The following is a 25,986-nucleotide window of genomic DNA, read 5'->3' on the forward strand; positions in this document are numbered from 1 at the left end:
CTCCTTTCTGTCTCTATGGATTTGCCACTTCAGGCATTTCATATGAATGGAATCATACACTCCATGGCCTTTCGTGTCTGGCTTCTTTCACTCAGCATCATGTTTTTGAGGTTCATTCATGTTGTACCGTGAGCCAGACCTCCATTTGTTAAATGTATTTATTTTAGAGAGAGAGAAGAAGAGGGGGGGGAGAGAGAGAGACAGACAGACAGACATTGATTTGTTATTCCACCAATTTATGCATTCATTGGTTGCTTTTTGTATGTGCCCTAACTGTGGCTCGAAACAGCAACCTTGGTATATCAGTATGATGCACTAACCAACTGAGCTACCTGACCAGGGCCCAGAACTCCATTTCCTGTTATGGCTAAACTCCATTACATGGATAGCCCACATTTGGTTTATTCATTCACCTGTTGATTCACTTTTGGACTGTTTCTACCTTTTCACCTCTTGTGAATTGTGCTCCTATGGGCATTCTTGTACAAGATTTTTGGGTGGGCATGTTTTCAGTTCTCTTGGGTAGATACCTAGGAGTGGAAGTGTTGGGTGTACTTTCTCTTGCATTTAGGAAAACACAGCCCTCCAGGTGTCCTTGGGCAGCAAGCCCAGCTTTCTAGGCTGCCAAAAGGCCCTGGCAAGACTGTGGCCAGGACTCTTACCTTCAGTTCCATGAAGAACCCCTAGCCCGACACTTAGCACATGGCAGGCAGTGACCACTGCTGAGATCCATTCTTGCTATGTGTGGCCCAGCTGGGGCTCCGTGAAGCTCCAGCCCTCAGCTTGGCAGCCAAGGCTTCCCCCCCCCACCTGCAGGAGTAGCCACATCACCAGGAGCTTCAGCGTGGAGCACTGAAAAGTCATGGCACTGAGAACAGGGAATTGAGGCCATGAGCCCATGTGTTGGCTTTACTGAGCCAAAGGAGATAGCTGAAGGCGGCCAGATTTCGGGACTGAGTAGAGAGGAGCTGGCAGAAGCCATGGAAAGGGTGTGCTCCCTAAGGGGAGCCTGTGGAGTGGGGCCAGGGGTCTTCAGTTAGAAACAGTTAAGGCTGCAGAATGGGACAATTAGCGGGTAATTGGTGCCTCTGACAAACGCAGGGTCAGCAGCAACCACATTTCAGTGGCTGAAGAGGGACAACAGAGGTAGCTCATCTGGAATACAGTGTTGAGAGGTTTCCTTTTTCAAAATTTTATTTATTGATTTTGAGAAAGGCAGAGACAGAGGAAAGAGAAAGAGAGACAGAGAGAAATGTTGTTCCACTTATTTTTTGATTCACTGGTTGCTTCTTGTATACGCCCTGACCAGAGGGCAAACCTTCAGCCTTGGCATATTGGGGATGATACTCTAACCAACTGAGTTACCCAGCCAGAGTCTCAAGAGGTTTACTTTTGAAGGTAAGTCTAGAAGGAAGCTGTAGAAGGGTCATGAACTCAGGAGAGGGAGACTTGAGCAGGTGGGGCCTGAATGTCTGCGGGCACCTTCATGTGCTGTGGTACAGTTGCCTAGATGAGGACCCTGGTGACTGAAAGAGCTGCAGTTCATGGGGAGCAAGAGGAAGCAGAAAGCAAGATGCACAGTGGAGTCTCCCTGCTCCCCAGGTCTACTCCTCCTCTCCTGCGGGAGGAGCCCCTACCAGTGCAACTTGCTTCTATCTGGGTCCAGTGAGATGGCCTGATGCTCTAGGAGGCTCCGTTTCCAGGCCTCAGCCTTGCAAAGCCTCCCAGCACACCCCACCTCCCAGGACTCTGGAGCAAACCAGATGGGAAAGGCAGATTTGAGCTTTGGGCTGCTCCCCAAATCTGAAAATCCTGACCCTCGAGCCTGCCTGACTTAAGAGTCGGTGCTGGACAGTAGAAGGGAACGAAGGACATGTAAGCAGCAACAAGGGTCCACGGTTTGGCTCAAGCAAATCCCTCTGAGCTGCCATCATGGGCTCTCCTAAGGAGCCAGGAAGCAAGGGGTGGGGGAAAGGAAGTCTAAGTCCAGGGCCCAATTAAGAGATCAGATGGTGAAGGGTTTGGGAGCTTTTAAGGTAAGGAGGCCCAGGCTGATCCTGCAGGCTGTATAAAGCACTGTAACCCCCTGACAGCTCCAGTGCTGGCGGGTATCAGGGACAAGGCTTTCTGGAGCCATGGCCCAGCGGTGGGGCCCCCAAAGGCTTGCAGACAGGCAGCTGCAGGCCAGCTTTGAGGACAGCACCCAGGCGAGCATCTTCACCTATACCAACAGCAACGCCACTAGAGGTGAGAGAGCAGGTGCCATGGAGGCTCGGTTACAATGGCTGAAGCAGCCCCCCTGGGACATTGGACCCAAGTGGCCATATGGGGGGCAGTCGGCCACTCACCCTACCCAAGAGGGTCTTTTGCACATCGTCAGCAGCCGAAAGGGTCTTCTTCCTTAACTTTTATGATGACATGAACGGGGGGTTCCTTTCTGAATAAAGAAGCACATCAGAATATCAAATATGCATTGTCAAACCATGTAGCCTTCCCAGGCCCTTTGGGAATCCCTGTCCCATGAAAGTTGACTACTCTTTCCCTGCTAATGAGCACTCATTACACTCAAGTCTGGGGAAGGACTTGGGTCTGACTCATCTTTGCATATTCTAAAGCCAAAAGGAGGCAAGAACTCCAGGAGCAGGAAGCTTGGGGGAGGGGGTGAGTGACTTCTAGAACCTTCGGGTCAGAAGAGATTGTATTGGTCATCTTTTCCAACTTCGTACCCCGGGGTCCGGAGCCTTTCGTAGCACATTCTTGGGGGAAGAAGCTCGCTCCACTCCCAAGACCGCTCTTCTGCTTAGAGCTGGCTCATATCGAGAGAGGGCTTAGGTCACAAAGAAACTGAAAACTCTGTCGAGGCAGCTGAGTTCTTTCCTGGGAGTGGCCCAGTCAAAAAGCTTTGCATGTAAGCCCCTCAAAGAGCTGAGGACACTAATGACCCCCAGCCCTAGACCCCTCCCCAGGTCCGTCCTCCAAACTAAAGACCATTGGTTCCTTCAAGAATGTCTCCCATGCCTTGGTTTCTTGATGGCCAGGGCAGTGATCAGAAACAGGGCTCCCGGGCCAAACTGGTTGAGAACCCTGAAGTTGGCATCGAGCTGATCGATCGAGCCCTAGAATATCCTTGATGGAGAAGGAACCATGCTGTCCCTGGGGGCCCCTGGGGCTTCATCAATGTCCAAGACTCCTTTCCATAAATTTTTTTTCGAAAATTGAAGTATCTACAGAAGTAGAGAGAAAAGTAGAGTGAACCCCTGGATATTGATCATTTGTCTTATTTCATCTGTAACCCTCTCCACTAGCCCCTCCTCCTGATTTCTGGAGGTAGATCCAAGACATCACACCATTTCCTCTATAAATCTTCAGTATGCACCTCTAAGAGAAAAGGACTCTTTAGAAAACATCACCACGATGCCATTATCACACCCAGAAGGTAACACTGCCTTGGTATTATCAAACCCCAGTCAGCATTTAAACATTTTTTCAGTTTGCTTGAAACAGGGCTCAAGTAAGGCTTGCATGTTGCTATTGATCAATATGTCTTGTCATCCTTTTTGGATTTGGAGGTTCCCCCTGGACCTCTTTGCAATTTATTTGTCAAAACAAACAAGTCTCTGGACTCACCCACTTCGGACTTTACTTGTGTCTTCCGATGTGTGGCTTCCCATGCCCCTCCCACCTCATTCATCAGGCTGTTTTTGTAAACTGGTAGTTGATTTGAAGGTCTGCTGAGAGGCAGGCTGGATTTGTGGGGTGTTCTCTCAAGACTAGGAGGGTGTCCTTTTTTTCCTGGGTGTTGGCAGCTGCTGAAACCCAATGCCTGCACCCATTAAACCACTGGGGAATGCAGACATATAGCATTCTGTCTTCATCTGTTAGCTGGACTACTTGGATAACGAGAAACACGCCCTCATCTCTTATTGCGTTCTCCGGGGTAGGGGCTGTATATGGGAAAGGCAGGAGAAAGGTTCGTTCCCCATTTCAAAATAATGACTTGGTTTCCCAGTGGAGCCAATTGGGTTTGACCTCTGCATCTCCTTTCTCTCCCACCAAGAATCGTGTTCTCAAGAGCTTTGGGTAGAATCAGAATTGGAATGTCATTTAATTAATCATTAGTTTTATCCCAAACACATGCACAATGGTCTCAGAATGACACCAACACAACTGCCAACAACATAATTACCAAAAATGTAACATTTGGACATTTTACCTTTAGGATACATCTTTAGGGTATATTTCATACTTAGGATAGCATTTTATCTTTAGGTGTATGCCACTAGGTTCACGCAGTCAAACTACCACCTTTTCAAGTCCCTTAGAATAGTCATTCTGTATGTGATTATGCCACCGAGTGGCTATGCATTTAGGCCCATTTGTTTCATTTTTTTTTTAATTTTCAGGGATTGCTTTTTAAAATTGACTGTTGTCTTATAATGAGGTAATAAATTACTTGCAGGTTTCCAAATTAAAGTCTAGAAAACAAGGTATATTCGAAGAAACCTTGCCTCTGTGCCTGCCCCCACACCTGATTCCCACCCTTCCTGTGTTTTTTAGAATACTTCTGAAGACTATACTTTCAGGGATCATTTCTATAGTTTGTTACTAGAATAATTCTGTTAGGGCGTTGAGTGGGATACCCTTCTCATGCTCATTTCTTCATGAAATGAGTCCCACCCAGAGGTTTCAGGAGGGAGGAGCAGGCTGGGGCACCTGCACTGCTAGAGGTACCTCCTGTCTGGCCTTCCAAATTCAGAGTGCCCCTGCCCCCCTACCACCATGCAGGGCGTCTGTCACTGCCCTGTCCTTCTTGTCCCTGCTCTGCCCAATCTGGACTCCATGGGTTGTTTGGGAAGGACACTCAGGCCGCCTCAGTTTGAAACTGCTCCCTGCCCCTTGCATTTGCCTGCAAGCCGGAGTGTTCCAAACACCTCACAGTTCCAGTTGCTATTTTTGTACTAAACCTCTGTACTTTTGGGGTAACTCCAATATATACTAGAACATCATAGAGTTGTATCACGGTAGTTCTAAGGGGCTGAGTTGACTCTCTGCTGATGAATCTGGAAAGGCTCCTGAAAACCAAGGGCATCTGAACTGGACTTTATGGTATGGAAAGGGGACCCAGGTGCAGGGGAGAGTGTGGGCAAAATTCAACAGAAGAGCATGAAGTACGCAAGGAAAAAAGTGCAGGGGTGTAGGGGATTCAGGGGAGCAGGAGCCTGTCAATGGCACTACAGGGGGCTGGCCCAGCATACTGGGTGGTGAACCAGAGGAGGCAGAGAGATACCCAGCAGAGATGATGAGAGAGTTTCACTTTGTTAAGTTCAAAGATGCCCATACAGCTATCCACCAAGCCATGTCCTCCGGCCGCAGAGACAGGATAAAGGGCAGGTTGTTTGCAGATGAGCAGAGTTAGAGGGAAAGAACCGGCTGCAAATGAGGCAAGCAGGAGAGTGGGAAGGTTGAGAGGAGGCTCTGGCAGGGCGGGGGAGGAGGGTACAGGTGGGTGACACTGATATCTACTCTGTACCTCCTGACTCCAGGCCCCTTTGAAGGCCCCAATTACCATATTGCTCCCAGATGGGTGTATCACCTCACCAGTGCCTGGATGATCTTCGTGGTCATTGCATCTGTCTTCACTAATGGGCTTGTACTGGTGGCCACCATGAGGTTCAAAAAGCTGCGCCACCCTCTGAACTGGATCCTGGTGAACTTGGCAGTTGCTGACCTGGCAGAGACCATCATCGCCAGCACTATCAGTGTTGTGAACCAGATCTACGGCTACTTTGTGCTGGGCCACCCTCTGTGCATCGTGGAGGGCTACACTGTCTCCCTGTGTGGTAAGCCAGCTGAGGGTCCAGCCTCAAGAGAGACCCAGCCTACTGTACATAAAGGAAACACTCATACAGCAACCCCCCGGGTGTGCCTGCAATGCACATTTGAAGGGACACAGACCTGCAGGGGAAACCGGGCCAAGATCATCACTGAGGTCGGGGCATATGAGCAAACAGATATAGAGCCATATGACCCCGCAACAATGTGGGAGGGGAGGGCTCTGGGCACCCCAAGCAGAGCTCCCACCCAAATCAGGATGTTCCCTTTCAGCTCACCTGTGTTGGCTTTTTCCAGGGAAAGAAACAATTACCAGATTCCTTTCCCCATCCTCATCACTAACATCTCTGTGGGCCACAGCTCCATTCAGGTGAACACTGGCTGAGAAGTACCCGTGTGCTGAGCTGTATGCTAGGCACCAGGCGTATAGGATGCTGCACACAGGGTCCCAGCCCACAGTGTTCCCAAGTCCTGGGAAGAGGAGGCCCTACCTCAGATAGTAACTATACAGTGCCAACAGTCCTCTCAGAGGACCGTATCCTGGAGGAGTTGAATCTTGAGTCAGCAGAATAAGAAGGGGGCTGGGGCAGGGTGGCTGGGGAAAGCTAGGGCAGTCGGTCGTTGGGTGGGCAGACAACTGGTGAGCGATTGCTGAGCAGATGACAAGAGGCGGGCGAGCCTGGGATGGCACACTCTGGAGCAGACACTATTTTGGGAGGAGGGGGCTGGAAGGGGACACGCAGGAAGAGGCCGGAAGATGGGAGGGAGTCTGAGTGAGAAAGTCAAAGCCACATCAACAGGACAGTCAAGGAGGCTAGAGCAGAAGTTGAATCTGTCACATGTTGGGCACCTGGTGAGGCGAGGTGGTTGCCGTGAGGCCAGGCTTCTTTCTCAGGGGCCAACAAGGAAGAGGAGGATAAGCAGGCCTGATGAGGCCAAGGTCCCCTGCAGTGGCCCTTGTACCATGCCCCCATGACAGAACAGAGGGCTGCAGGTTTACAGCCTTGGCGTCCACTCAAGATTACAAGAGCCCAAAGGCCACAGCCCTCATCACGCGCAGCCTGTCTCCAGGCCTGCAGCTGTCAAACCAGCAGAAGCTTGCACCTGCTGTGTCATTTTTAAACTTTCCCAGGGCCACCTGGCCAACAGACTTGGGTCCTTAGCTTCCACATCTAACTTGGGCATGTCTCATTGTCGCCTAACCTGATCTCTAATTTGAATTCTGAGAAGGTGAAGAAGAGAAAGAGAAAGAGACACTAAGATAGGAGGGACCTGGGAAGTGGGGAACCTGGCCCCAGATTTGAATTACTAGTGGTGTGAGCGCCACTGAATTACTTTACTTCTCCGTTCTTCCTCCATTTTTCCATCTATAAAATGGGGGCAGGAAGGCGGCTCATTAAATGAACACATTGAACCTCCCCACAACCTTAGGAGGTAGGTGGCATCACGATGCCAGCACTTCCCAACCAGTTTCAGGGCCACAGACGCTCCCCGGCCCTCAGGGGAAACATATGGACCCCTTCTCAGAAGAATGTTTGCAAATGCACACAAGGTCCAGGATTACAATGCACACACAGGATTACAATGATACTGAAATATAATTATCAAAGTACTAAATAGTAATCAGCAACATAGTTCTTCATTTAAAGTATTAGGATTAAAATTATAATACTAAATTTAATTATATTATAATTGAATAAATAATATTAAAGGTATTTTTAGAAGGATTAGTGACATTATTCTTCATTAAAGCATCAAATAACTGGATCTGGCCTGACAGCCATTGAAATTTCAAAGTGATAATGAACGTAGTGATATTGGGAATGTCCGCCACCTCTGTAAAGTGACCAAGTCACAGGCACTGCTAGTGCTGCCACACTCAAATTGGAAGGAAATGCCAATGTCCATTAAAGGTTAGTGAAAACAAAGATGTCATTTTTCCCATCCCAGTTCAGGGACCCCTGAATTCTGTGCACTCCTCTGGGGTCTAGGCAGGACACGAGACACTGTCTGCACCTGCCGAATGGAGCAGGGTGGTGGCATATCAGGGAGGGGGCTCTAAGGGCCTAAAGGAACGTGTGCGTACTGGCAGGAGGGGCACAGCTGTTGGCTGGGATCATAGCATATCAGTGGGTCATGTCGGTATGTACATGGCCATCGGGGGTTACCTCAGTGTCATCAGAGGAAAGGCTGGTGGCCAAGTAAAAGAAAGAGGGAAAGCAAGGTGGACCAAGAGGCCGAATCGGAGGGAGCAAGGAGAGGCCCAGCGGAGAAAAATGGGAAGGCTCATGTTAGGAAAAGAGATTGACCAAGAGACCTAGCGCCCCCTGGACCTGAAAACACTCTTTGGACAATGAGGTTTTGCAGGTAGTTGAAGAGTGCTTCTTCGTCTGGAAAACTGTCGGCTGGTCCATATGGAAGTAATGTAGGAGGCTCAAAGCCATCATCTGTCTGCTCTCCCCTGCAGGGATCACAGGTCTCTGGTCCCTGGCCATCATTTCCTGGGAGAGGTGGTTGGTGGTCTGCAAGCCTTTTGGCAATATGAGATTTGATGCCAAGCTGGCCATCATAGGCATCACCTTCTCCTGGGTCTGGGCTGCTGTGTGGACGGCCCCGCCCATCTTTGGTTGGAGCAGGTAAGGATGCCAGGGTGCCAGGAAGGTGGCTTGTTAGGGTGGAAAGGGGAGGGCCAGACTCGTGATTCCCTCTGTGACCTCGGGACAAATAGCTTTCTGTCTCTGGGTCTCCATGGCCCCACAAATAAAGTGAGGATGGACCTGACTCTCCCTGAGACCCCTTCGAACATGCAGCAGCTATGAAAGCATGAATCTAGCTGGCTGCAACGTGGAAATAGGCCCCGTGGTCTCCCAGCCTCTGGGAAGGTCTGCTTCTCCTAAGTGTGAACTGCTCACAGGAACACATGAAGAAATGCCTACAACTTCAGGCCACGGGCTGATCTAGTTGACCCCACAAAAATGACTCAGATATTCACAGGTGTTCTTAGAAGGCAAGAGAGTACCTCACCCTCCCTTTGTAAAAAGGCGATGTAATCAGATGATGACAATGTTCTGCAACCAGATAGTGACAATGGATGTGCTACATGCCACTGAACTGTTCACTTCAAAAATGGTCAATTCGTGTAATGTGAATTTCAACTCAATAAAAAAAAAAAAATCCAACAACCCTACCCAAGTCAGTGGCCTCCCTGGGCTGGGGGCTCCCAGGTTGCCTTGCATGCATCAAGACAGGCTGCTGGTCTTTCCTTCCAGGTACTGGCCCCATGGCCTGAAGACTTCGTGCGGCCCAGACGTGTTCAGCGGTAGCTTGTACCCTGGGGTGCAGTCATACATGATTGTCCTCATGACCACATGCTGCGTCATCCCGCTCAGTGTCATTGTGCTCTGCTACCTCCAAGTGTGGCTGGCCATCCGAGCTGTAAGCCCCCGCACCCTCCTGGCTTCACCCCTGGCTGGTAGGAACATGAAGGCCAGGGATATGCAGGCAGGAACAGAGGGTCACCCAGTCTGCTCCCCTGCCCCCAAACCAGATGTGAATTTGGCAATTTCTTTGGGATTGCTGTTACAGCCCTGGTTCCCTTGTCCTTGTCCTTATAGAATGGGAAGGGACAGCCCCCGATCCCCAGTGGAGGGGCCCAATAAGGGAGCACAGCTGCATTCCTCCTGACCCAGGACGGTTCCAGGGGCAGCCAGACGCTCAAATGAAACCTGCAAATCAAGGAGTGTTTTTAAAAGGCTGCCACCAGAGGGCCCTTGTCCCCTTCACTGGACTGTTGGGGCAGGCTAAGGAGTGGATTCACAGGTGCCATCTGCCCCCCAGGCCCACTCTCTACCCTCCTTCTCCCTGGGAAGCTGATCCTGTCTACAGCCAAACCCCCACTTCCCTGTGCCAGCTGGATTACCCCTGGGGAGCCCTTGCAGGAAATCAGAGAAAGACAGGAGAGTGAGATTGGGTCCTGGGGTGCTGAGAGCTCTGTGCTCCCCTTGTGGTCTACTGAACACCATAAATAAGTTGTCCCTTTATCAATTATCTAAGCTACAATTAGCTTGATCTGGCTGTGCCATCTGTTCTTGCTGGGATCCTGCTTGGCACAGGTGGTACAAGGCCCTTTGGGGTGACACCTTTCCTATAGGAAGCTGCTTGTGCCCACAATCAGATTATCATGTGCTCAGAAGCTCTCTCTAGATTGGAGGCCACGGGCTCAAGATAAGCTCCCCTCATCTCATTACCTTCAGTCTGTGGTATTCCCCGTTCCTCCCCCCCGCCCCCGTCCCCGTTGGTGGTCAGAACCAATTTAGCTGGCTCCCACAGGTTCTAGCCATGGTGTGGGCCACATTAAGTCTCAGATATGGAGCCCAGGCTCTAGAATGTGTTGCCTGCCCACACAGTTTCCCCACATGCCCACTCAGCTGCCTGCCATCAGTCCCTTCCCATAGCAGGCAGGCGCCAGCCCCTGTGCCTTCTCCTGCCCAGCCCCTCAGACCTGAGCACAGGAGGGGGCAGGCTGATACGGGACCAGGTGAGGCTAAGAACAGCTCCCTTAGCTCCTTGTTGCCCCATACTCTTAACAGGAGTCAAAATTAGCCAAGAGCTTGGAAGGTCCAAGCTCAGAGCCATCTCAGCCAGGTTTAGCGGCTTGCTAACTCAAAGCATGCGCAGCTCTGGCACAAGACCACCCCAGGCCAGATGTGTACTCACTCACAAGGGAACTAGCTGCTGGCTAGCCAAGTTGCTGTAGCAGGTAGGCCCATCTCCTTCTCCCCATGAGTCCCCATCCTTGAGCTGCCCATCACTCACTGCCTCCCCGACTTGCTGCCCAAGCAATAGGAACAGGGAGCCCCTCCAGATTCAGAGCCCTGAGGGACTCTCCCATTCACTGTCCCTTGGTACAGCTCTCTGTCTCCCCCAGGTGGCAAAGCAGCAAAAAGAATCCGAGTCCACCCAGAAGGCAGAGAAGGAGGTGACGCGCATGGTGGTGGTGATGATCCTGGCATACTGCCTCTGCTGGGGGCCCTACACCTTCTTTGCGTGCTTCGCTGCTGCCCACCCCGGCTACGCCTTCCACCCTCTGGTGGCCGCCCTGCCAGCCTACTTTGCCAAAAGTGCCACTATCTACAACCCCATTATCTATGTCTTTATGAATCGGCAGGTAAGTCATACTGTCAGCAGAGGAAACTAGAAATAGAACCTGGAGGAGCCCCATAATGGCTTCCACCTGGTATCTTGTCTGGCCTCCGGGACAATGACCTGAGAAGACTGAGCATGTGACCCAACCCCAGGCAGCCCTCTCCCTCTGGATCCTTTTATGGGCATTGCCTGAGGGTGGGCATTTCCTGCACTTGTCTGTTGGTCTCTGGACTAGCCTAGAGCTCCAACACCGGAGGACCGCCTGAACATGGCCACAGTACCCCAGGCGTGTACTTCTTGCTGTTATCGTGCAACTTTTCTCTCAATCTTCATCTTTCCATCTTCAAACCCTAACTCTGATCAGGACATAAAAGAGGCCCTTCCTGGCTGCACCCGCAAGAGGCTTTCGTGGCTTTACAGATTAGTTCAGGGGGCACATTCTGTGGTCCTGGCCAAAGTCTCGCCAGATAGCAGCCAGCATGGACTGGCACATTGGGCCTCCACAGCAAACTGCCCATGACTCTTACACTTCTTGGTAGGTAATAGGTGACTATTGCTGCTCATCATATTCCAAGTGCAATTTGCCTTCTTATTCTTCCTTGAATCCATCACATCCACTTCATTAAGGTGTATCTGTGATGTGATTTGATGGTGACCAGAAAGGTCTGTGGGGCAGAAATACTGCCTCCTCAGGGACCTTCTATTTCACCAGACCCAGTCTAATCCTTCCAACTGGCTCTTCTCTGCCCTTCCATTTCACAGTTGCCCCGTGGCTTTGCCTCCTCCTGCCTGGCTCTGACTCTCTGTTGAGTTCCTTAAGCATGCATTCTTTCGGTAATGTTTAAATATTCAGTAGGACCGGTACCACAGTTGACTCCCCAGGATTCCATTCCTGCCGCCTCAATACCCAGAGTATAGTTCTATCCCTGACCCCTGTTTCCTGTCTTTCACATGGGTCTCTTTTTAGGCCTGTCTTTTGTTTGTGGAATCCTAGACTAGCTTGCCAAGTCCTGTCTTTGCTCGAGTCTTTCTTTTCTCCCCCTCCTAGACAGATGTCTGCGCTTCTGGACCTCTCCAGGCTTTCAAACATTTCTTTCACCCTTTTCATACTGTTACCCCTTTCTGCTCCTTTCTGAGAGAACTTTCTGGAGTGGAACTCCATGAGGACCTCCCTGCTGATGCCCCTAGGGCACAGTCTGGCACAGAATAGGCACTCAGTAAGTAGGTAGATGTTAAGTGAGTGTGTCCAATGAATTCCTTAGCTCATCTGCCAGCTCTTCAGCTGAGTTGATTCTGCTGTTTGGCCCATTTCTTCTGTTATTGATTTCAACAATTATGTTTTTTATTTTTGAGAGTTTTGGCTTTGGAGGGAGCTGGAGGTGGTCAAGAATAGGCCCGGGCTACGTAGGAAAGGCATCTGGTCTGCATTCTCAAAGCATTGCGGTGCTCAGTGACCGTTTGAGGTGTAATAGGAGAAATGCATATGGCCCAGATCTCTTTAGGGGTCAAGGGCAAAGAACAGGTCCCTCCTGGTGCCAGAAAACTCTCTTGGCTAAAGAGATGAGGTGGTGGCTAGACTGCTGTCTACCTAGTCCTCACCTGGCCTCAAAATTGATGGAATAGAAACGAGATGACGATCATGTTCCTTTTTACTGGGATGCCTCTTCCCAGCCACTCTGGAGACAGGTCACTATGCATGGGCCCCTTCGCTGGTGTCATCTTTGGTCACTGTGTGAGTTCCCCCGGTGCCATAAGACATGACCACAGACTGGGTGACTGTAATATATTGTCTTCCAGTTCTAGAAGCCAAAAGTCTGAGATCATGGTATCAGCAGGGTTGGTCCCTTCTAAGGGCTCTGGGGGAAAGTCTGTTCCATACCCCCCCCTCCTAGCTTCTGGTAGGTAATTGCTGTTCCCTGGTTTGTAGATGAGTCACCCAGATCTCTGCTTTCACTTTCACATGGCCTTCTTCCCTCTGCACCTGTATGTCTGTGTTCAAATTCCCTTCTGCTTATAAGAACACCAGTCATTGGATCAGGGCCCACTCTACTCCAGCATGACCTCATGATAATGTATATCTAAGTCACATCTGCAAAGACTATTTCCAAATAAGGTCACACTCACAGACTCCAAGTGCTAGGACTTGAACATATCTTTTGGGGGGACACGATATGACCCACAATAGTTACCATCAGCTGCTAAATTAGATGATTTAGATGACCAAATAGTGAGAAATAGACCATCCTCATGTGTAAGAACAACCTGAGCCTTCCTCCATTCACTTTGTAGGGTTCTAAATGGTAGAAGAGAAGGTGTTAAGTCATTCAGATGACACTTAATGAATACCTTCCTCTGAATGCCCTAAGCCTTACCTTTAGCATAGCAGCACATCAACCCTTCCTGCTCTGCTGAGTAACACTTTCTGTCCTGCCAGTTTCGAAATTGCATCTTGCAGCTTTTTGGGAAGAAAGTGGATGATAGCTCTGAACTCTCCAGCACCTCCAAAACGGAGGCCTCATCTGTCTCTTCGGTGTCACCTGCATGAGACTCTTCCAGCCCCAAGAACAAAAAGATCTGCCTACTACCACAAAACGTAACCCCTGTCCCACTCACTGGGGCTTTGGCCACCACCCCCACCATCCCTTCTTCTCCATCCCTGTGAAATATATGTAGTTTCTCTTTGCCAAAAACAACAAAGTCACGGCGAGGGAGGCACCTGAGCCTCTGAGTGTTCAGTCACTGGGTCACAAGGGGGCATGAAGGATTTAGAGCGGAGAGCAACATTGCATTTCAGAGACTTTAATCTCTTCCAAGCCTCAAGTCTGCAGACGGTATGGAAGGGTGTGAAAAAGGGAACTGTGAGTTGGGTAGGCATCCACAAACCTCTCACAGTGCTGATAAAATCCAAAAGGGAGAACTGAGAAGTGGCTATCTGAGGAGAGCTGGCTGGATGCCCTGACACCTGAAAGGGGGAAGAGCTAGCAAACCCAGGCTTTTTAAGGCCCATCTGATAGAGACCTGGAGTCCTTGGAATACAGTCTCCACCTGGAGGTGACCCAAGCCTGCCAGTCCGTGGCAGGGATGGCATACCACTTCCGCCAGGCCAGGGCACCAAGTCCAATCAGCATGAGCATGGTGCACATGTGCAGGCGTGAATTTAACAGCTGAAAGGGGCAGGTGCACACAGTAAAGATGAAGACCAAGAAGTTGGTGGTCAGTGTGAGGAACAGGTTCAGAAATCGAAACAAATACTTCTGGGGACAGTTCCTAAGGTTCTCTGTCATCTCCAGTTGAGTCACTTGCTGTAGAGTTTCAAGCTTGGCTATACGACTCTTGAAAGTGTCCATGACCTCCTGCAGGTGACAAAAACACATGCCCTCACAAGAGGCTGGAAGGGAAGTGCGGCCGTTTACTTGAGTTCCTAAGGGGTGCACACCAAGCGTTGGAGAACTGAAGATTCAGAGGGAAGTTGTGAACCTAGAGCACATGCGTGCTGAGGGCCCCATCTTGGGAGGGTCCACGTTTCCCAGTAACGGTGAAGGTCTCATTTGACTCGGCCCTCACCCAATGTGACCTGAGACAGGGAGCCTGGCTGTGAGAGAGCTGACCAAGGACAGGTGTAAAGTGTGGAAGAGAATAATATTATCTGTCACAGGAGAGGAAAGTCCTTTACCCACATTTGTGACCCTAGGGTAAAAAGCAGGGGCTCCCAGCTGGTGTTCCCTGCACCATCAGCACTCCTGCAGGTGGTCGTGATGCATGCCCAAGTTCCCGGATCAGCTAAGGGGTGGGGGGAGGGAGGCATGAACATAAATACTGGACACTGCTAGCTCTAAATCAAATGTGTGAGTTGCCATTCAACCCTCAGCGGGGGTTCAACTTAAAGATCAGTCTCATTCCTTGGTTTGGAGGTTATCAAAACAGATTCGTTCATCCTTTGCCTCTCTCGTCCCTACATCCTTCCTTCTCACTGGCCCTTTCTCAAAAAGCTCCCCCATGAGGAACTCACCCATATTTCCTTGGCTCTCTCATAGGAAACATAGGCCATTTGTTCTTCAGTGCAGGCCAGATTCTGTTTGAGATGGTAAATCTCATTCAGGTACCCTTGCAAGTAGTTATTCATCAGTCCTTCCATCAACGCGTGTCTTGGGAGGAAAAGAGAAAGTAATACTCCCTCAGTACCCCACCCAGAGCTTGTGCTGGTAATGAGTGGTCCGATATCAAGACTTGACTTGGGTTCAGGGTCCACCTTCCTCCTCCCGCCCCAGCTCCAGTCAGACCCAGCCTACTCCTCCAGGTCTGCACGTCGGCCACAGCCACACGGATAGTCATGTATCTCCTATATATCGTTCCCCTTTCGTAACGACGTTAGTGAAATAGAGATAGACCAGAAGTTGTCGAAATCAAAATCTAAACTGCCCTCGTACGCTATTAAATTCCATATGTATCCCCAGCACCAGTGTTTTCGCACGCAGTAGTCATCTCATACAATTCTGTGGATTATAAAGATGGAGCAGCCACCCGGAACTGCATAGTGTATGATTTCACGTATATGAAATGTCCAGAATTAGACCAATCAGAAAGATGGAAACAGAATAGTGGTTGCCAGGGAAAGGGAAAGGTGGGGAGTGACTGCTAATGGGGATGGGGTTTCTTTTTGGAGTGATGACAATGTTAGGGTCTGCAATGAGGTACTGGTGATGAGTGCACAACTCTGTGAATATACTAAAAACTATTGAATGGTACACTTTAAATTGATGAACTTTATGGTATATGAATTATATCTCAATAAAGCTATTATTAAAACAAGAAACAAATATAGGATTGTGGTAATGGTTGCACAACTGAGTAAATTTACAGAACATCATTAAAATGTACAGTTAAAACAGTGCATTTTATGCCGTGTAAACTATATCTCAATGGAGCTGTTAAAAAACACAAACAAAGCATCGCTACCTGTGGTTTATGGCTACATATGTAAGTAGTAAAAGTATAAAAACATGCATGAAAAAGATTAAGTGCCAAAGAGGATAGTCAGGTGGCAAAAAGGGGGAAGGTACCAAGGAAAAGGGTAATGAGAGCTTCAAGTGAATTGTTTCAAGTTTTGTTTCTTTCTTTTTTTAATTTTTTGTTGATTTTTAGAGAGAAAGGAATGGAGGTAGAAAGAAAGAGATCGATTTGTTGTTCCACTTATTTATTCATTGGTTGATTACTTTTTCAGTATATTCTATTGATTATGCTATTACAATTGTCCCAATTTTTCCACCTTTGACCCTCTCTCCCTGGGTCCTCCTTTCCCTCCAGCATTCCCCCCACCCCGCCACCTTAGTTCATGTCCACGGGTCGTACATGTAAGTTCTCTGGCTTCTACATTGCCTATACTGTTCTTAATATCCCCCTGTCTATTCTGTACCTACCCAATTATGCTTCTAAATCCCTATACCTTTTCTCCCATTCTCTCCTTCCCCCTCCCAACTGATAACCCTCCAAATGGTCTCCATATCTATGATTCTATTCCTGTTCTAGTTGTTTGCTTAGTTTAGTTTTGTTTTTTTTTTTAGTTTCAGGGTTTTTTTTTAATTTCAGTAGTATTTATTTTATTTTTAGAGAGAGGGGAAGGGAGGGACAAAGAGCAGGAGAGAAACATCAATGTGTGGTTGCCGCTGGCGCGCCCCCTACTAGGGACCTGGCCCCCAACCCAGGCATGTGCCGTGACTGGGAATCTAACCTGAGACGCTTTGGTTTTCAGGCCAGCACTCAGTTCACTGAGCCACACCAGTCAGGGCAGTTTCAGTTGTTGATAGCTGTGAGTTTGTTGTCATTTTACCATTCATAGTTTTCATCTTCTTTTTCCTAAATAAGTCTCTTCAACATTTCACATAATAAGGGCTTGGTGATAATGAACTCCTTTAGCTTTACCTTGTCTGGCAAGGACTTTATCTGCCCTTCCATTCTAAATGATAGCTTTGCTGGATAGAATAATTTTGGATGTCGGTCCTTGCCTTTCATCATTTTAAATATTTCTTGCCACTCCCTTCTTGCCACCAAAGTTTTTTTTTTGAGGAATCAGATGATAGTCTTACAGGACTCCTTTGTAGGTAACTCTCTGCCTTTCTCTAGCTGCTTTTAAGATTCTCTCTTTATCTTTAATCTTTTGCATTTTAATTATGATGTGTCTTGGTATGGGCCTGTTAGGGTCCAACTTGTTTGGGACTGTCTGTGCTTTCTGGACTTGTATGTCTGTTTCCTTTGCCAAATTAGAGGAATTTTCTTTCATTATTTTTTCAACTAAGTTTTCAATTTCTTGCTCTTCCTCTTCTTCTTCTGGCACCCCTGTGATTCAGATGTTGGCCCTTTTGGAGATATCCCAGAGCCTTCTTAAACTCTCGTTTTTTGAATTCTTTTTTCTTCATTTTGTTCTGGTTGAATGTTTATTTCTTCCTTATGTTCCAAATCGTTGATTTGAACACTGGCTTTTTTCCCTTCACTGTTGGTTTCCTGTGGGTTATCCTTTATTTCCCTAGTAGAACCTCCATTTCTTCCCTTACGCTTCTGCCATATTCAATGAGATCTTTGAGCATTCTGACCACCGGTGTTTTGAACTCTGCATCTGATAGGTTGGCTATCTCGGCATCACTCAATTCTTTTTCTGGGGTTCTGTTCTGTTCCTTCATTTGGACCATATTTCTTTGTCTATTGACTTTGGCAGCCTCCCTGTATCTGTGTACTAGGTAGAGCCGCTTTGATTCTGTTTTAGAGCACCTGTCAAATTGCGTGGGGCAGAGCCTGGGGTATTTGCCAGGGTGGGACAACCCTGGCTCCTTGGGCGGGGAGGGGTCAAAGAGGGGACAGCGCCACTGCTGTCTGACTTCTGGGGGCTTGCCTGGCCCGCACCCTGTTGCCAGTCACTTCACCCGCTTCCCTTATGTGACTGGCGCCCCTTTGGCTGCTGTCCCGGTTGTGGTTCCCAGGGTGGGTGAGTTTGCATAGGTTCCAGGCTCTCCTGAGAAACTGGCAGTTTCTTCCACCACCCCAACCCCCACCAGGTTTACAGCCAGAAGTTATGAGGCTTTCTTTTCCCAGGTGTAGAGCCCTGGGCTGCACAGTCTGGCCTGGGCCTGGGCTCACTGGCTCACAAAATGTCTCCCTGATTTTTATCCACCACAAGTGAATGTGGGGCTGCCCATTCTGTTGGCTCGCTGCCTCTCCACCTCTCTGCCCCTCTGCCTCTCTGCCCCTGGCTCGCCGCTGCCACACAGAGCCCTCTCCGCCCAACACGCCTTCTCAGCCCTCCTACCCTCCTGGATGAATACAGCTTCTTTAAGTCTGTGGTTGTGGGACTTCTGTACATTTCTGGGTGTTCTTTCTGGGTGATTCTCTGGCAGTTCTGGGTGTTTCTCATTTTTAAGTTAGTTGTGTTCCTTCTTATGGTTGTACAATGAGGCGAGGCATGTCTACCCACGCCTCCACTTTGACCGGAACCTCTCATTGGTTGGTTCTTGTATGTGCTCTGACCCAGGAATGAACCCACAACCTTGGTATATAGGGACAACATTCTAACCAACTGAGCTACCTGGCCAGGGCTAAAGTTTTATTTCTTAAAAAAATAAGACTTGAAGCAAAAATAGTAAACATGAAGATTTGAGAAAGCTGAGAGGTAGGGGTAGGTGTACAATGTTCATCATGTTATTCTCTACATTTCCCCTGGGTTTGGAATGTTTCATAATTTAAAACATCTTTGAGGTTCCTCATTTGGACAACAGGAAGGGTAGGCCAGAAAGACAGATGTCAGGAGGCTTCTAGCACTTTGATTTAGGGAAGAGCTGAGGAAGGCTTGACCCAAGCCAGGGGCCATGACACTGAAGAGAAAAGGTACCGGAGACCACCGGAGACAGAATGGCTGGGGCCTGGCACCTGTGGAGAACAGGGCAATGAAGGACCAGGCTCATGGCCATGACTGTGACATGCAAAAGAACATAACCAATGGTGCTGTCATATAGACAGGGAATATGAGGCCAAGAAGTTTTTGGTCCTGCTTTAAGAACTTGACTGACACCCACATGGAGCTGTTCCCCAGGCAGCTAATAAGCTGAACACTCATTTCTTGAAAGCCAATCCATCGGGAGACAATTCATAACAGTGTTTCAAGGGACATTCCATTAGTCTCTGCCCTGCTCCCCGTTGAGAAAAGAGCGGGCTGACAACATGGCCAAGGTTACTGCCCACAGAGAGGGGAGAGGCAGGGTGTCCACCCTGAAAGTAGATTCCCCATGATTGTCTTTCCATTACCACGAAAGATCCAGTCATGAGAACATTCAAGATAGTAACTGTGTTTGACCATATTTTCATAAATATATTCTTCACGAACAGAGGTCAATGAATACATTACTGTATTTATAACATCTTATGAATACACTTTTAAATGTATTCTTGAATAAATTGTTGAATAAAAAGATGTTAATTCATAAGGATATTCTCTCAGTCTCCCCGTCCCTTGCCCCCAGCCTCCTTACCCTCTGGCAGCAGTGTCCTGGCCATGACACAGCTGACTCTCCTCACTGTCCCTCTTTTAGTCAAGGACCCCTCTCTGTCCAGCTCCTATAGTCACAGAGGCAAATGTACCACTCTGAAAAATGGTCTTGCAAAGGCAAAATCATGACCAGTCAACCAAAATGCCCCCTAAATCTTCCAAAGCTAATAATGCCACCCTCTCAAATACAAATTATCCTAAACTATATTGTGGTTGCAAAAGATTATACTCGTGACTATACCTGAGGATTGGCTTTTTGGCAAATTGAGCTAGAACCTAGTGGCCTGCAACTTGGGTGAGAAATTGAGGTGGAGAAACAGATGTGGGGGATCAGGCAGCAAGGGTAGGGTTGGGGAATGCAACAGGGTCAGAGGAGCTCCTCCTGAGCATGTGTGTGCCCTAAATGCAGTCACATAGATCATTGTAAGAAAGAGACAGAGGGAGTTCTTACACACAGTGAAGAAGGATGTGTGAAGACAGAATGGAGAGAGATGTGAAGATGCTCGCCTTAAAGACTAGAGTGATGTGGCCACAAGCAAAGGAGTCCGGTAGCCACCAAAAGCTGGAAGAGGCCAGGAATAGATTCTGTCTGCCCTAGAGCCTCCAGAGGGAGTGTGGCCCTGCTGACACAGTGACTTCAGCCAAGTAAAGATGATTTCCGACTTCTGACCTCCATAACTGTGACAATACATTTTTGTTGTTTGAAGCCACTGAGTTTGGAATAATTTGTTATGACAGCTGTAGGAAACTCCTCCAGCCCTTGCTGGTGTGGCTCAGTGGATTGAGTGCCTGCCTGAGAACCAAAAGGTCGCCGGTTCGATTCCCAGTCTGGGCACATGCCTGGGTTGCAGCCCAGGTCTCCAGCTGGGGGCGTGCGAGAGGCAACCGAATGATGTATCTCTCACACATAAACGTTCTGTTAGAAACTCCCCCAGGGTGCTCCTGGCATCTCGTGGGTAGAGACCAGGGATGCTGGTCAACATCCTACAATATACAGGACAACATCCACACCACAGAACCATCTGGTCCGAAATGTTAATAGCATTGAGGTTGCAAAAACCTCGGCTGGGATGACACAATGTGGAATTTAGGGGCCACCAAGTTGTGGCTGAATTTAAGAGGCTGAAATTTCAAAGATTAACAATACCAACTGTTGGTCAGAATGGGGGGCAACTGGAATGCTCAACACTCCTGGTGGGAATATAAAATGGCACAGCCATGTTGAAAAACAGTTTTGAAGTTTCTTTGAAAGTTTAACATACAGCCCTGTCCAGTGTGGCTCAGTGGATTGAGGGCCAGCCTGCAAACCAAGGGGTGGCCGGTTCAATTCTCAGTCCAGACACATGCCTGGGTTGCAGGCCAGGTCCCCAATAGGTAGTGTGCAAGACACAAATACACGTTGGTATCTCTCCCTCTCTTTCTCCCTCCCTTCCTCTCTCTCTAAAAATAAATAAATAAAATCTTTTTTTAAAAAAAGGTCAACATACAGCCCTGGCAAGTGTGACTCAGTTGGTTGGAGCGTCGTCCCATAACTAAAAGTTGCTGGTTCGATTCCCAGTCAGGGCACACAGCTAGCACATACCTAGGTTGTGGGTTCGATCTGGGCACATGTGGGAGGCAACCAATCAATGCTTCCCTCTCACATCGATGTTTCAACATACATCTACTCTATTATTCCATATATAAAGCTATACAGGGTAGGGCAAAAGTAGGTTTACAGTTGTGAGTACGCAAAACACAGAGTTTATCTTGTATTATTTATTAATTATTGCATTATTTTCCAGAAAAACAACTGTAAATCTACTGTTGCCCCACCCTGCATGTTCACAAAAAGACTTGTACCAGAATGTTCATAGCAGCCTTATTCATAACAGCCCTGACTGGCAGCAGGGGAATGGGTAAACAAAGTCTGGTGCATCCATACAATAGAATACTGATGAGCAAGAAAGAGTGAACTGCTCTTACACACAACTTAGATGAATCTCAAAATTTTTACAGTGGGTTAAAGATGCCAGACACAAAAACAGCATAATGTATGATTCCATTTACATGAAAAGTCAGCATATACAAAGCCATAGAAACACAAAGCAGATTGGTGGTTACCAGGGGCTAGAGGAGGGAGGCAGTGATGGGGTCTCTTTCTCGAGTGATAAAAATGTTCTAGAACTAGATAGAAATGATGGTTTCACAACCTTGTGAATGTACTGTCACTGAATTACACACTTTAAGGCAGATAATTTTACATTTTGTGAATTTCATCTCAATTAAAAAATAAAAAAAGAAAAGAAAAAAGAAAAAGAAAGTCTTGAACACAAACAGATTTACCTGTGAGTAGTGTCACAGGACTTTTCAGTTTGAAAGCTCAGTTCGGGATGCACCAGAGAAGACATGACAATCACAGGGGCCTGGCTGGTGAATTCACAAGTATGGCGACTGGGTGACACTTCATTGAGTTGAATACATACATCACGTGCCCTTTTATGTGTCTGCATCTAGCTCACATCAAGGTTTCTTAAAAGATTTGAAGGATCATTTAATATAGATATATTAAGTGCAATGAATTCTTGTGCCTCCCTCACCTAGCTTAGGAAGCCACACAGCCAGGCCAGGACATGCTGACATGCTCTCAGGTCTGTACGTCCCAGCTGTGTGGCCTGCTTGTGCCTCTCTGAGATTCCGTCTCCCCATCTGTAAAGTGGGTGTCTGAACACTGCAGGTGAACAATGCTATGGGCTCCCTGTAGTCCCTGTTGTTACGTAAAGTCATCGTCAGCCCGTTCTCCATTTCTCTTGGTAAATCTGAGTCCTACAGACCTACTTTTTTGCTTCTAATGTATAATAATCAGGGTAAGCTAACTATTGTAGCCAACAACCAGAGAATCTCAGTCGCTGGACACAATTAAAATTTACTTCACACTCATGGCACAGTCTAATGGTGGGCGGTTGGCTGGCTCAGCAGTGCGAGCTTGTGGAATCCGCACAGAGTCTGGGAGGACATAGGTTACCCTAGTCCCCTGCACAGCTGGCAGATTCTGATTTGCTTAAGGGGTTAAGAGTGTACCTGAGTATAACAGTCTCGGCGGCCTGGGCAGTATGGAAACGTATGAAGATATGTATAACTGCCACCAAACTGTGGTCTTGCTTTATATAAACCCACTTTGGAAATGTTATTTTGACAAAGAGGTCTTTAAGAGTGCCAAGATTGCCCTGGCCAGGTGGCTCAGTTGGTTGGAGCATTGGCCCGTATACTCCCCGTCCCCCCAAAAAAGGCTGCGGGTTCAATCCCTGGTCAGGGCACATACCTAGGTTGTGAGTTCGATACCCGGTCATAACGCGTACCGGAGGCAACCAATTGATGTTTCTCTCACACCCATGTTTCTCTCTCTGTCTCTTCCTTCCTCTATAAAATCAATAAACATATCTTTGGGTGAGGGTTTTATTTTTTTTTTTAAAGAGAGTGCCAAGATTTTAGGTTGTATTGCCATGTCCTGTGAAAATTACCTTCCCAAAAGAAACCTGTAATTCTGATTGGTTATCTTACTTGTCCGTGGGTTGCCCCATAAAACTTTAATGGCCCTTTATAGAATTGTCAAGCAGTGCAAACGCAGGTTAAGATTCCCCCATGAAAACAGACTAAATGGACTGCAGAGTTCTTGCTTTCATGAAAATGCTGAGAATCTTGGCTCATCTGAGTGAATCCCTCCCTCCCCTTTTTCCCCACTTATTTAACAAATATTTATTGATTACCTACAAATGGCAGGCAGTTTTAGGCATGAAGAATATAAAAATGGACAAGATAAAGCCCCTTTTTCATTCTAGTGGAGAAAAAGGACTAGAGTTAATGAAGACTGCAGGGATCAAAGGAGGGAGTGTGGTACCTTTGAGGGCCAATGGGATGCTGAGAAGTAATTGAATAGGAATGGAGGAGGTCCTTTGAGTGTGCCTTTTGGGGGGGGGGTGGACCTCATCTTGTCTTATATGAAAGTAAAATAAATCCGCCACACAGTGGGGAGAAAGCATGCCCCAGAAAGCAGTCATTCTCAGAATAAATATCCCATAAGTGACATTGTGCCCCAGCTCAGCCGTGAGCACAGGCGAAGGGATCAGGGCTGGCAAGGGGATTCTACTCCTGCCTACATACCAACCACTGCAGCACACAGGATGGCAAAACGCCTCCCTAACTGATGATGGGTGTCCACTGGGCTCACCGCCACCTCAGCTGTCTTCTGCCATTCCAGTTAGAGCCGCAGCTGCAGGACCGCACAGTGGGGCTGGAGCTAGAGCCTCACTTGCCAGCAGAGAGCCAGGCTGCAACCGCAGTCAGCCTTCTTCACTGTGAGGTGTGTGGGAGGCAGTCGCCAAGAAGAATGCTGAGTTGCTCCTTCCCTCCTCCCTGTCTCCCCTTCACCCTCCTACAAACAGTCCTGAGGACTCTCCCCAGAGACAAGGCAGCAGAAGGGGTTCCACCTCACCTGCATTTCTCCTCCTTAAGGGACTCCAGCAACACCTGCAGGTCTGTCAGATACTTCTCCTTTAGGCTCTGATGGGATACCTGGAGGCTAAGGTGGAACTTCTCAACTTCTTTCAGCTCTTCCTTCACCTTCTGCAATGGCAAGTTTTGCTTTCTCTCTGAGGACTTCCCCCGCTGTAAGGCTGGGAAGTGACTCTTCCGTGGGTAGTGTCTGTTGGACAAGCAGTGTTTCCCACCTGGCTTGGCGGGCTCCAAAGATGAGGCCTTTTCACTAGGCTGCTGGCAGTTGTCCAGGCTGCTTTCCACCTTCACCACTAAGTCCTTGGGCCGGCAGCCCTTCTCCAGCTCCTGTAGCTGCTGGTGACACTGGCAGAGTCTGCGCTCGGTCTGGGCAATGGTGGCAGAGGCACGCTGGTTCACCTTCTCGAAGGCCTGCCGGATGTGAGGAGCCTGGTGCCGGTCGGTTTTGGACACCTGCTTGAGGTAGCCCACAGTGTTCTCGTCCTGACTGGCCTTCTCCATTCTCAGCTTCTCTAAGAGGTAGAGGATGCGGCGCTTAATACTATCCTGTAAGTTCCGGGCCATCTCCCTATCCGAGAGGCTGGAGTGGCCGCGGGGGCCCTCCTCACTAGACAACAGGGACCTCTACAAGGGAATATTGGAGGAGAGGGCTGCACTTGGACTCTTGGTGTATTCTACCTGCATTGGGAAACAAATAAAAAAGTGAGTACTTTTCTATAAGCTGCAAAGAGCAGAACTGAACACGTTATTGCCTCACTCTATAAAAATACATGTATGCACAGATACCTATATATGCAAGATTTATGCATTCAAGATGGGCCCAACACAGAACAGAGAAGTCTAGTTCAGCCTCCAGACCCCTCTCTCCTCCTTTCCAGCACCTGATTTCTTGCTCTATGGGTGTGCCTCACTATGATCCCCAGATGGCTAGAATCTCCCCTTCATTCCTACCCCTTCTGCTCTTGAGCTTCCTCTCTTCCAAGAATTACCAACTGTGCATCTCAGTTGATTAAAAACTGTTCTTGTAAAGTATGGAATAAACTCATTCCCATTAAGCCATAGACCTTGCTGTATTGCTACTGCCAAGAAGACAGCAGAAATAAGCAGAGAGTTTTGCAACCTAACAGGTTTGTTCCTTTATCCAATCATTCATTCAATACATTGCCTGAGTGCCTACCATGTGGTACAAAAGCCTGACACATTCATTGCTCTCGTAGAGCTCATAGTCCAGGGAGAAAAATTCTACTGTGACACAAATGAATGAGTCTCTCACGTGGTGAAGGATAACAGACAGAACTCTGCCTTCAAGACAAAACCCAGTTCAAATCCTGACTCTACCACTCTACCTTGGGCAAGTTAATAAACTGCTCAGAGGGTCAGTTTTCTCATGTCTAAAGATGGCCATAGCTATATATCTGGAACATAGTGGGCCAGGGAAGAGTGAACGATAATGACCTGGGAGAGGTCAATGGGGTCTGAACAGGTAGAGCCTCTGTCCCGTTTCTACTTTGTAAACATAAGTGCCTTCGTGACTGTTTTTTATCTGAAAATGCTCTCTCAGTGACAAGTCAGGAGTGATTAAATTGTAATAGCTAGGTTCTGTGTGTTTATTATATGCAAATTATACCTCAATTAAAAAAACACAATGTGATACCACTATGCACCTGGTAGATTGTCAGAACTTAGACTAACAATAATAAATGTTGGCCAAGATATGGAACAACAGGAACTGTCAATCACTCCTGGTGGGAGAACAACTGGTACAAGCACTTTGGAAAAGCATCTGTTAATGTTGTAAAGTTGAAGGCATGCATACCGAATGGCCCAGCAACTGCATTCCTAGGTATGTCCTTGGGAGAGAGGAACACTAATGTTCCCCATAACCAACTGCTAGAAACAATCCACATGTCCATTGATAGTAGAATGGGTAAATGAACTATAATGTATTCAACAATGTACTACTATATAGTAATGAAAATGAATTACAA

The 25,986-nt window shown here is 48.1% G+C and overlaps 2 protein-coding genes and 1 pseudogene across 2 annotated transcripts; 2 read left to right on the top strand and 1 right to left on the bottom strand.

The window, feature by feature from the left end:
* The first annotated feature begins 2,064 nt into the window (after positions 1-2,064).
* LOC112296276 (long-wave-sensitive opsin 1) lies at positions 2,065-15,755 on the top strand. The gene is made up of 6 exons (XM_024551126.3): positions 2,065-2,247; positions 5,544-5,840; positions 8,300-8,468; positions 9,102-9,267; positions 10,760-10,999; positions 13,412-15,755. The coding sequence occupies exons 1-6, from the start codon at positions 2,136-2,138 to the stop codon at positions 13,520-13,522; spliced, it is 1,095 nt and encodes a 364-aa protein (XP_024406894.1). The 5' UTR covers positions 2,065-2,135; the 3' UTR covers positions 13,523-15,755.
* On the top strand, positions 4,568-4,671 carry LOC112296364 (small nucleolar RNA U3; annotated as a pseudogene).
* On the bottom strand, positions 13,974-24,682 carry TEX28 (testis expressed 28). The gene is given in 3 exon segments (XM_024551069.2): positions 13,974-14,330; positions 14,987-15,122; positions 23,979-24,682. Coding segments are annotated over 3 exon segments (1,197 nt in total).
* Positions 24,683-25,986: the final 1,304 nt, after the last annotated feature.

Source organism: Desmodus rotundus, chromosome X (genome assembly GCF_022682495.2).
Source record: "Desmodus rotundus isolate HL8 chromosome X, HLdesRot8A.1, whole genome shotgun sequence".
Lineage (NCBI taxonomy): Eukaryota > Metazoa > Chordata > Mammalia > Chiroptera > Phyllostomidae > Desmodus > Desmodus rotundus.